At 29.3% G+C, this 13,592-nt stretch overlaps 2 protein-coding genes and 1 long non-coding RNA gene across 7 annotated transcripts; 2 read left to right on the forward strand and 1 right to left on the reverse strand.

Moving 5' to 3' along the window:
• Window positions 1-343: 343 nt before the first annotated feature.
• Window positions 344-1,772, reverse strand: LOC149891556 (uncharacterized). The gene is made up of 2 exons (XR_016449882.1): window positions 1,657-1,772; window positions 344-1,399 (listed from the first exon to the last, which is right to left on the reverse strand). It is a non-coding gene; the product is annotated as an uncharacterized LOC149891556 (long non-coding RNA).
• LOC149891557 (DNA damage-regulated autophagy modulator protein 1-like) lies at window positions 478-1,865 on the forward strand. The gene is made up of 2 exons (XM_090079064.1): window positions 478-840; window positions 961-1,865. Exons 1-2 carry the CDS (start codon window positions 478-480, stop codon window positions 1,429-1,431), a joined length of 834 nt encoding a protein of 277 aa, XP_089935190.1. The 3' UTR covers window positions 1,432-1,865.
• A 644-nt stretch (window positions 1,866-2,509) lies between these two features.
• Window positions 2,510-8,522, forward strand: LOC149891558 (uncharacterized). 5 transcript variants are annotated; one of them, XM_090079067.1, is made up of 5 exons: window positions 2,510-2,632; window positions 3,886-3,979; window positions 5,915-6,035; window positions 7,575-7,716; window positions 8,307-8,522. In XM_090079067.1, exons 2-5 carry the CDS (start codon window positions 3,886-3,888, stop codon window positions 8,382-8,384), a joined length of 435 nt encoding a protein of 144 aa, XP_089935193.1. In that variant the 5' UTR covers window positions 2,510-2,632; the 3' UTR covers window positions 8,385-8,522. The 5 variants fall into 5 exon arrangements, with proteins under 5 accessions (XP_089935193.1, XP_089935196.1, XP_089935195.1 ...); XM_090079070.1 differs by lacking the exon at window positions 2,510-2,632 and adding an exon at window positions 3,527-3,665; XM_090079069.1 differs by lacking the exon at window positions 2,510-2,632 and adding an exon at window positions 3,664-3,721.
• Window positions 8,523-13,592: the final 5,070 nt, after the last annotated feature.

Genomic DNA, 13,592 nt, shown 5'->3' on the forward strand with positions numbered 1-13,592 from the left:
ATTTCTTAAACATAAACTAACAGCAATAATTATGAAAACTATAACTTGTGGAATTAAAAAAACAAGTTCTGTCTTTTAAAAACCACATTCAAGTATTCCAATCAAGAGATATTCAAATTATTTAAAAATCGCTGCTACGATTTAAATCTTGAGATTTTATCTTCTTTTTTAGTTCTACCATTTTAAATGTGGTACTCTTAAACCTAAATAATAATAATGTTTTAAAGAAAAAGGTTTGTGCGATAAATTCGTTCCATTTCATGATTTGATAACACGAATCTTAATTATCAAACTTGAGAAAAAACGACGGCTGTTTTTTGTGGTTCAACGCAGGTGAAAGTTCTTTTGTGATTTAAACAGACGGTTTTTTTGAAAAATAAATTTGTGATCGTTGAATTCTATAGTTTGCGTACTTCACAGTTTTTATGTGCGAAAAGGGCTTAAGAATAAAATGGATTACAAAAACACTTTTTGATCATGGCAATTAACTCATCGTTCGGATTAGGCTACTTACCAGTTTTATGGACTTTATTTTCTATACTCGCATTCACTACATCATATGCAATAGCAGTTTTTGAAGGTCACGTATATTACTTTCTTCCATCTATAGGCGACACCGGTGCACAAATTCCCGAAGCTAATATTTTTTCCTTGTTGATGAATATATCAATAATAGTTGGTCTCTCAAACTACATAACCAGATACTTTCAATGCCAATATCAAGCTCGTCATTGTGCAGATGAAAGAGAAACAATCTATAGGTACAACCGTATATCGCTTTTATTAGCTGTTGGAAGCGTCTTAGGTGCGCTCATTGTTGCAAACATCCCTTTGAAAAAGGTACGGTTTTTGTGTACTTTATGGAATTCCATACAACTTCCGAAAGTTGTTAAAAAAGTTAAAATTCTACAAATTTTGAACAACTCACGTTCACTATTTTTATATATTTTCCATTTTTAGGATTATTATCTACTCGAAATACATGACGCTGGTGCAATAATTGCATTTGTATTTACTACGATGTATTTTTGGTTACAAACTATTTTAAGTTATAAAACATCAAAGTTCGGTTTAGTTTCAACTTTATTGAGTCATTTCAGGTGCTTCTTAGTTTTTTTCATTAGCGTTTTTTCATGCATATTTATTGTAACTTCAGCGCTCAGTTATAAAATATTTATCAACTATAATTCGCATCATGCTGTTGCACAGTGGGTACCAGGAGACTTAGGTTACTTACTTCATGTAGTAAGCAACTCATCGGAATGGATGTGTGGTATGTTTATAATGACTTATGCTCTGACGTATTTTGAAGAATTTCAGCAAGTCGTACTATTAATAGATTGTCAGGAAAGATCACCGATGGTCGAATATTATGACGGTATTGGTGTATTCTCTGATGCTAAAATGAATGACGAAGAAAATAATAATTGATGGGAATTGTACATTCTTTGTAAAAAAGTATACAAAAAGGAAGAAATAAACTTTATTTTTTTATACCAACAAAAATAAATTTGTCAGCTATACGTTCAAAGTATTAATATTCTTTATGTTATTTTATGATATTTTTAATATTTCCTTTTAGTACTTGCTGCGTCATAAGTGATCAGGCGATATTTTGCTTTTTAAGGAAATTTATTTTAAAATAAGCTTACTAACAATAGAATGCAAACTTCGTGCGTAAACCGACCGAACCAATCTTTGGAGCGTAAACCGACCGAACCGATCTTAATCGATGCCTTTTTTTTTTTTTTTATCTCTGAGATCTTGCATATATATGTTTTACTGTTTTAAAAATACTTAAATGGAAACATTTTTTGTTTACTTTTACAATAATTAAACTGAGAACAAAAAGATTTATTCAAGCACCTCTTTGTTTATTCAAGTTCCTCTTTGTTTAAACTCTTCAATTATTCAATGGCTCGACTATTTTTCGATGTTTAACAGTTATTTTCCACAACAATTTTTTGCGGATTGATTTGAAAAACTATCAAATAATATTTTTTCATCTTTTCGCTCATTTTTTTTCGAGGAATTTCCTCGTTGTATTTCTTTTATTATAATTTGCGGTAATCGTTTGGTAATTTTTAAAGTAATTGTCTTTTTGAAAATATATTTTGTATGTAAGCGGCGACCCCCTAAAAATAGAGACACAAAAAAAAAGACTTTCAGAGTTATTATCCTAATTGATATCTCTTTGATGGTTAACAGAGCACATTTATCTTTTTTTTATTTATTTTATAAATATCTTTATCAATCTAGTAAGGTCGTGTTTCAGTTTAATCAATAATGTTTTAAGAAATGTTCATCCTTACACCACCCTTTTAAGATCCTGGGTGCGCCACTAAATATGTGTGGAAATTTAGAAGGTTTTTAAAAAAATAACCATCAATTGCATTTTTCTGTTTAAGTTAGATCTGTTAAAAATTTATAATTTATATAAATGTGGTTTAATAATTTTATAAGGAATTCATGAATACTTTTCATAAGAAATTTATAGTTATTCAATAAGGTGATTCTTTAGATTGCTCAAACTCGATAAACACTTAGGACTAAGGAGAACTTCCTTATGTTAAGCGAACAAGTTACCGTCGTCAACTAAGAAACTTATTCATCTGAGACTATTTATAGATTGGTAATATTTGTTTGTTGTTTTTATAATTATTCAATTTATATAATTATGCAATTTATATTATTTTAAATATTATTACTATAGATTTTATAAATATTTTTAATAGTGAGGCCAGAAATCTACTGTAAATATTGAGGAATTTGCTTGGGAGATATCTTCTCTCTCTGTGTCTCTCTCTCTTACAAACACACACACACACACACACACACACACACACACACACACACACACACACACACACTACACTTCTCCTATCAATGGTGCTCAAAGATTTTTATTTTGATATGTTGCTAAAGTAAGTTACGCTTATCTCATATTAATTAAAATGAAAAGCTATTTGAACACTTTTAACCTATTACATAACACTTAAAAAGTGGAGGGGACCTAAGCTATAAGAACCGCTCCCTGCCGCCCATACTCCTATTAAAAATGCATAATATTGGTTAATATTGAATAAAAAATTAACAAAGACACAAAATAAAACATTCCTACTTTTTATCTAAACTTTTTATTGAATTTTTAGTCAAGGAAAAGTTTTATTTAATAAACTTTCAAAAGTTTAAATTTCATTTTATTGATAGAAAGTCTTTAAAATATTTTAAAAAGAAATGCTTAATGATTACTTATTATATTTAACCTTTTGTTCGGTTATTTTTCTTTTCTTGAAATTTGTAAACATAAAATTATTTTTTATCTTTTAAATAAAACATTTTTATAACATTTTTTGATTCAAAATTTTGGAAAATTACAAATCATAATTTATTGAAATAAAATAAATAATAATAAACATTTTTAACTTGGAAATATTTCATTTGAAACTCACGATTCACAATAAAAGTGTACTTTTAGTGGAGTGAAGTGTATGACTATGTGAAAATACTTTCTTTGTTGTAATTGCCCGCATCAAAATTTACACAAACATTTTATTCAAAATTTTTCAAGATAACAATACAAAAATATTTCTATTTTACTCATTTCAAATGACGTCAAAAACTACTACTTGATCAGCTTTTGATGTTTACGATATACACCTAAGGTATTTTTTTTTTGTTGTTATTTTAAAAAATCACTTAACATTTTAAAACATTACAGGTAATGTTTTTAAAAGAAGAATTACTTTTTTTGCTCTCTGTCAAATTGGGAATGGAAAATTAGCAATATATATTTTTTCATAGTTCGGTATCAGATTTTTTTTTTAATTAGAATTTTATCAAAAAACTATTTCATTTCATCCTTATTTTGATTTTTCTTCGCAGATGTCAATTTATCCAAATGCATATCTAATGGAGGATCAGTCAATAAAAATGGATGGTTTATGCGCGATGACCAATGAAAGGTTGAAAAAAATGTGTGAGTGTTGTTGATACTTTAAGGTCCATTTGTCGACGAATATAAAAGAATAAGTAACAATATTGGCGAATTTCTGGCGAATGTCGTAAAATATGTTATTTAATGCTTGTTTACTAAAGGAGCTCATGAAACAAAAGCATGATATAATGATCTAAATAGATTTAGAAGATTGCTAATTTCCGTTTTTTCTTATTTTTGTTTTTTTAAACCGTATTTTTGTAAATTATTAGGCAGCTTTAGCTAAAAAAAAAAAAAAAGACTTTTTTCGTGATATATGACGTACTCTATTTGCACCTCCAAACCTACTGTTGATTTGGAGATGCAGATAATCCAGTGAGTAAAACCAGCTTGCATATTACTGTTTACTTTATTACTTAAAGTGAACAGCTTTTCTATCAGTCCAAGTACTTTTTTGCATAATTTTCAATATATTATACACATAATCACAATATATTACGCATAAAATTATACATATAATTTAAAATATATCATAATTTACAATATATCACACATAAAATTTGTATGTAAAATTTAAAAGATATCAATGCTCTGAGCTTTTACAGAATTCTGTAATGACAGTATTTATAGACTGTTTTTAACAGTCCTATAAATACAGACCTTTAAAAATCAATGACGGATTTACAAAAAATTCATTTTTTAAAAAATTTCAGCGATTTTTGTCATTTTGCAATTTTGTTCCGCGATTTTTTGCGATTCGAAGAAGACGCGAGTATGTGCAAAGATCTTAATTACTTTATAGTAATTTCAAATAACCTTGTAATTCAAAGTTTCGTGAATTTTACGAAGAAAACGAAGTTAAAAGTTACTCTCCGTGCTGTGGGAAGTTAACACCATTTGGGAAGTTAACACTGCATGAGTTTGGAGTGCTCAAAATAGATTTGGGCTTTATATCGCGGCTCTTTCACTTAATGATTTTCTTAGCAAGTTTGGTTATCTGTAAAAGATGCTCGGGAGAGTTACTTTTATTGTTAACAAAACACAGTATTAAGTTTTCAAAAGTTTCTGAATTTTTATCCCAAAAAGAAAGATAGGAAATTGTAAAAGTATGGTTAACCAATAAATAGTAACAGTGTAAAAGTAATAAACAGAAATAAATTCTCCACCAATCAGATCAATATTGATGTCTCTTTGAAGGTTTTTGTAAATTTGCAGGAGTGTCAATGTTCTGACATTGAGTGCTATTGAGGCTATACAGTAATTTAGGAAATAGGTATATGTTCATTATTTTCTTTATATTTTATCATAGAATTTGTATTAAAACAATTAGTTATGTTAACAAAGCATTTACAATATATTTTATTAACACTTGAAAGTAACTTGTGCTAGACAGCCTTTCAGCAACTAAAAAACAGTTGAAAGTTTTTGTGCAAAAAACTTTGATTAATGAAAACCATCTTAATGAAATTATTATCTATTAAACTGTTTATTTAGCTGTAGCTGCTACATTTGAAAAATTACTTAATCTAAAAGGTGTAACATTTCCCATGTGTGAACTTATAAAAATTTATAATAAATTTCAATTTAGAAGCATCAAACAGTAAATTAAATCTGCAAAATTTTTATTAGTTTGCGATAACTATGAATTTTAAGTAGAAAAAAAAATTCTTTTAATTTTCATTTGTATTAGCAATTTTATATACATTAACTTTGTGGCCTTCACATTCAATTAACTGCTTAGTTGAAATACCACCTACGTTCAACTGTTCATTCTATACTGATGTAAATCTGATTTGTGTTAAGTTAACAGCTTTGTTAATATTGGTTTTCTAAGTATAATTATTAAGCTAAAATTTACTTTGCTCTTTGTAAGTTTTTATCTTTCATAAAAATTGTTTTGTTTTTGTTGATATTTTTACTAAGATATTTAAAATGAGGATTTTTTAATTAAATTTTAATATTTTATGGTTATTTCAGCTGAATTTCCTGAGATTGATTATGAAAATGATTATAATGTGGACAAGGCTAAAGTGAAACGCATGAAGATTCCTCAAGAAATAATGGATTTAAGCTTTGATTTAAAAACAAAGACAAAACAGTAAGTGATCAGTGTAAATGTTAAATAAATGGATCATAAACTATTTGATATCAAGTGTTAAGAGTCTGAACATCTTATGATGTTACAAGTCTGATTATCTTTATATACTTTATACATACAAAGGTGTTTAATAATTCTTATATTATAGCATTTCTTTTGCTCAAAAGTAGAAACCACAAGAAATAACTAGCCTACATACACAGGCTACATTAATGTTTTATATTGAAAGGAAAATGTTTATACAGCTGTTTTACCCCATGTACACATAATATTAACCAAATTTAATCCAGATGTAATAGTTTTGTACTTTCTTATGATAAGCTTTAAATTTTAGGAAAAACTTATCTAAATTATTTTTACATAGAGAGTCTCTGTGAGAACATTTTTCAAAAAACAAGATTTATAATCAACTAGTAAATTAGTAATAAGTTACCACTTAATATTTTTTTTTGTATCAGTGGTAAATCTGCTTATTGAGGACTTATCCTGATAAGTTAATCAAGTTACTTTAATTTTCATCATATCCTGTTTTCCTACAAAAAATAAGAGGATAAAAATATAGCAGTTTTATGTTTTCTTATGGGTTTATACATGCTGTCCTGAAAATATCGAATATTAAAGGGATTTGTAAATGGGGTTTTCACAGGGATGCCAATTCTCACACACTTTTTGTTTCTGATGTGTATAAAAATTGACAATTCTGTGTATTGGTAGGTAGGTCTTTCTATGAATTTAGAATGTTTAGTAAATACATTCAGTAAGTAAATAACATAGTTTGGCATATTATCAAGTAATTATTAAGTGAAATTAGCAAATATTCCATTTAATTACACTTGTTATACAATTATTCCTAAATTCTTCAAAAATTTCTTTAGAGTTATTCTTTAGAGTTTTAATGTTAATTTTATTTTTAACTAATCTATCAAAATTTAAGTTCTATTTATTTATTTATTTATTTTTCTTTGGGATTGTTCACATATTATATAATCAATGAGGGGGAGGGGGGTCACTGCTAATGCTTATGGCTGATTATGGAGATTAATAGGTGATGATGGCTGATTATGGAGATTAATAGGTGATGATGGCATAAGCAAGTAAAAAAGTTCAAAAACATCGTGTTTTTTTTTTTTGAGATTTGGATTCTTTTATTGTAAGAATTTGCAAAATACAGTTGCATTCACCAGTTCCCTTTTTGTGTTTTATTTGTGAGTTTCTCTTATTTTTCTACCTGTTCATCTTTATCAAGTGTTTTTATGAGGTTCAAACATCTGTAATGAAAACATGTAACTGAAAAATGTTGAGTTCCTTTGGTTGCTTTGTCAAAATCAAGATCATCAAAGAAGTGAAATTTTTCAATTATTCTTTTTATCATAAGTAATTTATGGTGTAAATTTAAGAGAGGAGGTCTACCAAATGATTGTGCTTGATTACAGGGATGAGGGGGTCAAAAAGTGATGAAAAATAATTGCATAATATGTGAATGATCCTTTTAAATGTTTTTTTTTCAGAAACTTTGTAAAGAAGTTTCTTTTTTTGCAGAGGTGTATTAACTAGACCAGAATTCTTGGCAAAACAGCATCAGTTGAAAGTTTCTGCTGCAAAAAAACAAGAAGCAAAAGATTCAGAAAATTCAAATGAGCTTCTGCAAAAACTTAGATCAAGGTCTCAACGAATTGAAGAAGTGAGCTTTTTTTGTTTTGATTTGATTTGATCACCAATCCTGTCGTCCCCATAATATTAAACCTTGTTATCTCCATGATGCTAAACTTAATGTTATTGTTTGCTTTATTAAAGTGTAAAGCAGTTTTGTGCAACTGTAGGCATATTACAACAAATATGAAGCTGTGATCACATTGATTTTCTGAATTATGGTTTTAGTTTACAGTAAATTGTGTGTCTTTGTGAAAAGTGTAAATATCATTTATATTGGATTATAATTGCATTTTAACTTTACTTTTTGTATATTATTTGTATCATAAATTTACTTTTTGGACATTTATTGCGTTACAATATTACTTTTATTATTCTATAATTTTCTGTTCTCAACAATTTTCAACATTTCAACAATTTTCAAATTTTTAATGTTTTAAATTTCATTAATATTCCAGTTTTTTTTTCCTTGTATTGTTTGTGCCAGAAGAATGATTATCATTATTTTATGTGAATGTTATCCTATAACAATTTTTAAAAATCTACAAAAATATATTTTTGAGTTAGGAGCAGGGTTGTGGAGTCAGAGTCATAAGTAATAATTTTTTGTTTTTCTTTCAGTTAACAAGTGACAACAGGACCTCAAGTAATGAGCTAACAAATGCAACGAAATTAAGACGGTCAACTGTTGCTTCTTAGCAACTGCTTTTTAGCAAAGATAGTGTCATTCGGCATTTTTCAGTCCTGATCTTCTTAAGACGCCAAATAAAGGAAACACTTAAAGCCATCTGATGTACTTAATATTATTATAAATTAGACTTTTTGTATTCATCTCTACCTGTTTGTATATCTTCATTTCTTATTGACGACGATCACTATAAATCGAGAGCCGTTCCTAACGTTATGTTCGATTGTTATATTTTAAAAAGGAAAATTTTTAAAAATGTTTAAATGATTTTTGTTTTCGACAACAATAAATATGAATAAAACTCCTGGAAATAAATGAAATCATGTAAAAAATTTTGTTATATCTTAAAATAAATTGAACAAAATCCGTTTTTTAAAAAAGAAAGTTCCATATTGGCTGAAGTTAAAGTTCTTTTTTCGTTTCTTTTTATTTTTATGGTTCGACTGAAAATCCTGAGTACAAATTTTGTTAGTATTTTGGGGTAAAGCTAAAAAACTGTAATGGTCACTTCTTTATATTAGATCGATCAAACGGAGTTACATAATCATCTCGACTGTCTAGAACAAATTTTTGGTTGTTAAAGAATTGGAAATTTACTTAAGTTTAAAGATCTCTGTGGTTAAGATAATTTTAGACTCGTTTATTAAAATTTGAACCATGTTTATTTTTTAAACTTACCAACGTGAAATTCATTTAAACTTATTGTACACATTCTTTCTAAAGGTTCCAAACATTTAATTATTATAATTTAATTATGCTTTGGAAATCACTTTATTAAAGCGAAATTTTTTTTTATTGATTCTTATTTTGAAAAGTTAGAAGCTATAACTTAACCATTGTTGCATAATCTTTTAACATTGCTATGTTAAAGTTATATGCAGTATGTCTCTAGAATTGATAGAATGATTAAAAATTAAAGTTAGCTAATGACGGAGAAATCTCATTCAATGATCGCATTTTCTGGAAATGAAGTTTTGTGAATTAAATAATACAATGCAACATCAACATTATTGATGCTTTAAAGCAAAGTTGACAATGCCTCCGCGATGCAATGTAACATTCTGCCAAAATCTCAACATTTTTGGGAGACAAAAACTTTTGGCGGTCGCCTTCAAAAAATTTTTAGGCGGCAGAACGTTTTGGGTTCTGTCTCTCAACTTTCAATTAAACATAAGACATAATTTGGATGTCAAATTTTTAATATTTGCATCAAATTCGTTTTTTTATATTTCTTGCTAATTTAAAAAGAAACTTTGAAAATAATTTTTTTGAAGTTAAAGATCTACTCTTTGTCTTGATTGCTTTTCCAAGTTGAGATACAGAAGCCACGGCTGGCAGCCTCCGAAAATTTATTCTGACGGCAGCCGCTAATTGGGAGGTTGAATCCAGAACAATATTCTGCCAAAAGGCAAATGAATAGACATACAGTGGTCTTGTTCATAGTTGTAGCGCTGTATAATTCAAAACTTCGTCTTTAACTTTTTTTACAGGTTATAGCTTAACATACATATTTAACAATCGAATCAAATGATGCTGTATAAATAACGTTATAGCTTTATTTACAACGTCACGTAGGTGTTTTTTTACGCGCGAACCCTAATTAGTTCTCTAAATTCCAATTTTGTTTTAGAGAGTGCTAGCTGATTTTATAATATATTATATCAATTGATACAAGCAAAAAACGAATGCTCCAGGTGTTGCAAAAATAAGAAATAGAAGGAGATATTAGTTTACGGAGCTTCTCCATTCAACTGATTATATAAATTATGAAAAGGTATATTAAATTTTCTAATAAGCGTCTAGCTCTTGTATGCAACTAGAGTCTAGATGGTGCTATTGTATGGAAAAATTTCAGTTCATTTTCGACAAAATGTTGACTCCGAACTTCAGAAAACTAACAGTTTTACTTTTACTTCTAATATTTACTTCTAATATTTATGTTTTTGTTGAAAAGTTAATATGAAGTTTGAAGTTAGACATTTTTTGCTCTCTCAATGAGGACGTGAAGGGAGGCTTAATGATTCTTTACTTCTGTTCAATTGGTAATACATTTTTATTAAGTTAATTATAACTTTAGTGTCGAATTTTTCTTTTTTTTTTTTGGGGGGGGGGGGGTAAATCTTAAGATTCTGTCCTCCCTCCAAATTAAAAAAGATTCAAGTTTTATGGTAGCGTATAAATAATTCGCACTATGATTACATTCTAGATTACTGTGAGACAGTTCAAAATGGTAACGGACAAAATGTTACGATCATCTCGCTGCCCAGTTCTACAGTGTAGCATCTAAAAATCAGACTTTTGAGAAAAAAATGACTGATATTATAAAACATAAAGAATCTTCCTTTCAAACGAAGAACAATAGTAAAATATTAAAAAACCATGGAAAATAAATCATTTGGATATGTTGCAGTATTGCACTGGAGAGATCATCCCGTCATTGTTCAGAATAAACACACACATCTCAAAATGACTATTTTTGATATGTTACATTGTTGAACAGGGGCGACACTACATATGGTATGCTTTTATTAAGGGTCTGCAAACCATATCAACTTGGTGCCGTGAAAGTAGTTAATTCGGTGCTTCACCCGAATACGTGATTACCTGCAAATGCGAAATGGTAAACGTTTCCGAACCAAGTGTCATCAACAAGCGGTGACAACTTTTCTCATCGCAGTAAGAAATTCGGTAAATCAATGTAGTGAACAGTAAAATCAATTCAGTAAAAAAAGTTGTTGCAAAAATGTGGGAAATGTTACAGAAAAAATAATTAAATTTAACAGCCGCATTTCTTTGGCTCCGTAAAAGATGAAAAAGTTTTTGTACTATGCGAGGTGCTATCTACATTAAAAGCTGGATACATACGCTGTAAAAGATATTTTTTCGTCATTACTAAAAGACAATAACATGTCTTCATCATCGGATTCAGGTAAACTGTTGCCATCTCAATAATCGCTTGATGCTGATCCTCCAGTTTTTTAAAAAATACAAACTCTTTGTTTTTTAATATGGACTGCTTATCATCTTCTAACGAAATGAATTTTAGGTACTCTGTTTATTTTTACAAGATCTGCCAGAAAAAAATGGTACCAAAACAATAGTTTTTCTATTACTTCTGTGCTTTTTTTCTGGGACACCTTGTAATTGCATTCACAATCTTAATATGTTCATGTTTTTTTTCTATGAAGATCAAATTGTGTTTTATGTGTCAACTACATGAAACAAAATAAGAATCTGGGTTTGCTGAGTGAGCGAAAAAAAAAAGCAAGCAAAAATCAGTATTGGTTTCAATTAGTGGAAAAAAGCACCTAGGTGTTTGGAACTCACTAGCAAACAAATTGCTACAAAGCAGCTGCTTCATTGAAGACTGCTGTGGCCAAATATAATTAAAAAATTGTTGAATCAACAAACAAAGTATTGCGGATTCGAGACGAAAAGAAGGGAAACATTTGATTAACCCATACGATGCCTTAGATCCAGGAAACGATAACTTTACGCAGTTGGTCATGCTAGTCAGAACGAAAGATCCTTCAGTTCATTCAATATCGGAAAAAACAAGGTCAAAGAATATTTTTCGTGGCTGGTTAAAAGAAATTCTACAAAGCGTTTTCTTTTTTTGCAATAACGGCTCACAACACAAAGGATCAGCCAAAAGCTCTTGATTCACATTGCTATAGAGACTCTTTAATTTTAATCGGTAAAAATTTAACCTTCTCATGTGAGGTTTGATCCAACACTATCGGTTCCGTTTGAGAGATATGTGTTCTGATCAAGTACACTTCCTAGGTAAAAAACACTTAGACCTTTGGACACAAATATTGAAGGAGAAATGATTAGAGCAGATAGAGAAAAAGAGAAGTTTCAATTTTGTACAACAATTTTGTACAACGCGATGGAGCGCAAGAGCGTCCTGTTTAAACAAAGTGTTCAAATGAAACGAATTTTCGCAGAAGTTATGCAAAGTGTGCTTGCATGAAAATCTTATAACGGATATTTATACTAGTGTATTAGGGTGCCAATTAAATTTTATGGTGAGAGAACGACTCTAGATTCTGAACTTGTTTTGATTGTGTAAAGAAAAAAGCTGTAAAGTTTGATGTTGCCAACTTTCTCCTCGGAGAATGCGCCATTGACGAAAATATTCTACTTTTCAGTTCTTCGAGAGTCACGAAGAAACATCACAATACACCGAAGTATTACACTCTGAAACTGCGCCTATCCATTGCCGCATAATATTTTATGACGCTATTTACATTGTAATCATGGTAATTAACGATCGTTTCGAGCAACCAAACCTACCAATTCTTACCTACTATAGACCAGGTGCTGATAAAAGCTATCAACTCGGTAATCTTGACGTTACAGCATTGTCTGCAGAGCTAGTCAACTTTCACACAACTTAAGGAAATGAAAAAGTCACTCTTTTTGAGGAGATAAAAAACAAAAACACGACCGAATTACGCTAAGCAGAACGAAGCCTCGTAGGGAACCTAACCAAGTTGGTGAAACTAGTCCTCATTGGTGCAACAAAAAGTGCCAACCCTGAGCAATTTTTCTCGTTAACAGGTAGATTGAACACTTGGCTTCAATCTACTGTTGCAAAGCGATTCAATGCATTGCAATACTATCTTCTCACAAGAAGCAGACTGAAAAAATATCATTGATAAATGTTACTAATGAGTTTGTTGAGTCAAAACGAACTAGAAAAGAACATTTTTGAAAAATTTGTAGAAGATTATTTGTAAATTATCTTCTCATATATTTTATATAGATTAATTGTAAATCAAGAATTTAGCTTTCTGATTTTTTCTTAAAAGTAACTTGCATAACTTAGACCTTTAGAGTTTGCAAATTTTCTTGACTATCTAGTAGCATCATTGAAACGTGGCCCCCTCACATTAAAAAGTGTTCTGGGTATATTCGTTTGATATTTATAACAGATTCGTATTACTTATCCTATAATGCCTGAAATATAGTTTTTATTTCATTTAAAATAAAGATTTTATGCTTGCTGGTTCTCTTCGCTATTGCCGTTTTTGCAAATTGGCGTGGTTAAACGGCTTGACAGTTGTTATATAATGAGTGTGTTAACCATAATTTATTTGCTTGTGATTTTCTTACTGTGTGTGACTGTAATGGCTGTATTGAGCGATCCAGATGTTATTAGATGGGATCCTTCTGAAAGTTTTGGAGAAATTAGTCGTGGTGAATTTTGGGGT

The sequence above is a fragment of the Hydra viridissima genome, unplaced genomic scaffold (genome assembly GCF_058129835.1).
Source record: "Hydra viridissima isolate aposymbiotic clone 2 unplaced genomic scaffold, HvirCarnegie_v1 scaffold_2, whole genome shotgun sequence".
NCBI classification, from domain to species: domain Eukaryota; kingdom Metazoa; phylum Cnidaria; class Hydrozoa; order Anthoathecata; family Hydridae; genus Hydra; species Hydra viridissima.

What these genes read in the sequence shown, in the direction of transcription:
- LOC149891557 (XM_090079064.1), top strand. Translation starts at nt 478, where the DNA reads ATGGCAATTAACTCATCGTTCGGATTAGGCTACTTACCAGTTTTATGG. An exon ending in CAAACATCCCTTTGAAAAAG is followed by an intron (nt 841 to 960) that starts GTACGGTTTTTG and finishes TTCCATTTTTAG; the next exon opens with GATTATTATCTACTCGAAAT.
- LOC149891558 (XM_090079067.1), top strand. Translation starts at nt 3,886, where the DNA reads ATGTCAATTTATCCAAATGCATATCTAATGGAGGATCAGTCAATAAAA. An exon ending in TTAAAAACAAAGACAAAACA is followed by an intron (nt 6,036 to 7,574) that starts GTAAGTGATCAG and finishes CTTTTTTTGCAG; the next exon opens with AGGTGTATTAACTAGACCAG. An exon ending in GGTCTCAACGAATTGAAGAA is followed by an intron (nt 7,717 to 8,306) that starts GTGAGCTTTTTT and finishes TTTTTCTTTCAG; the next exon opens with TTAACAAGTGACAACAGGAC.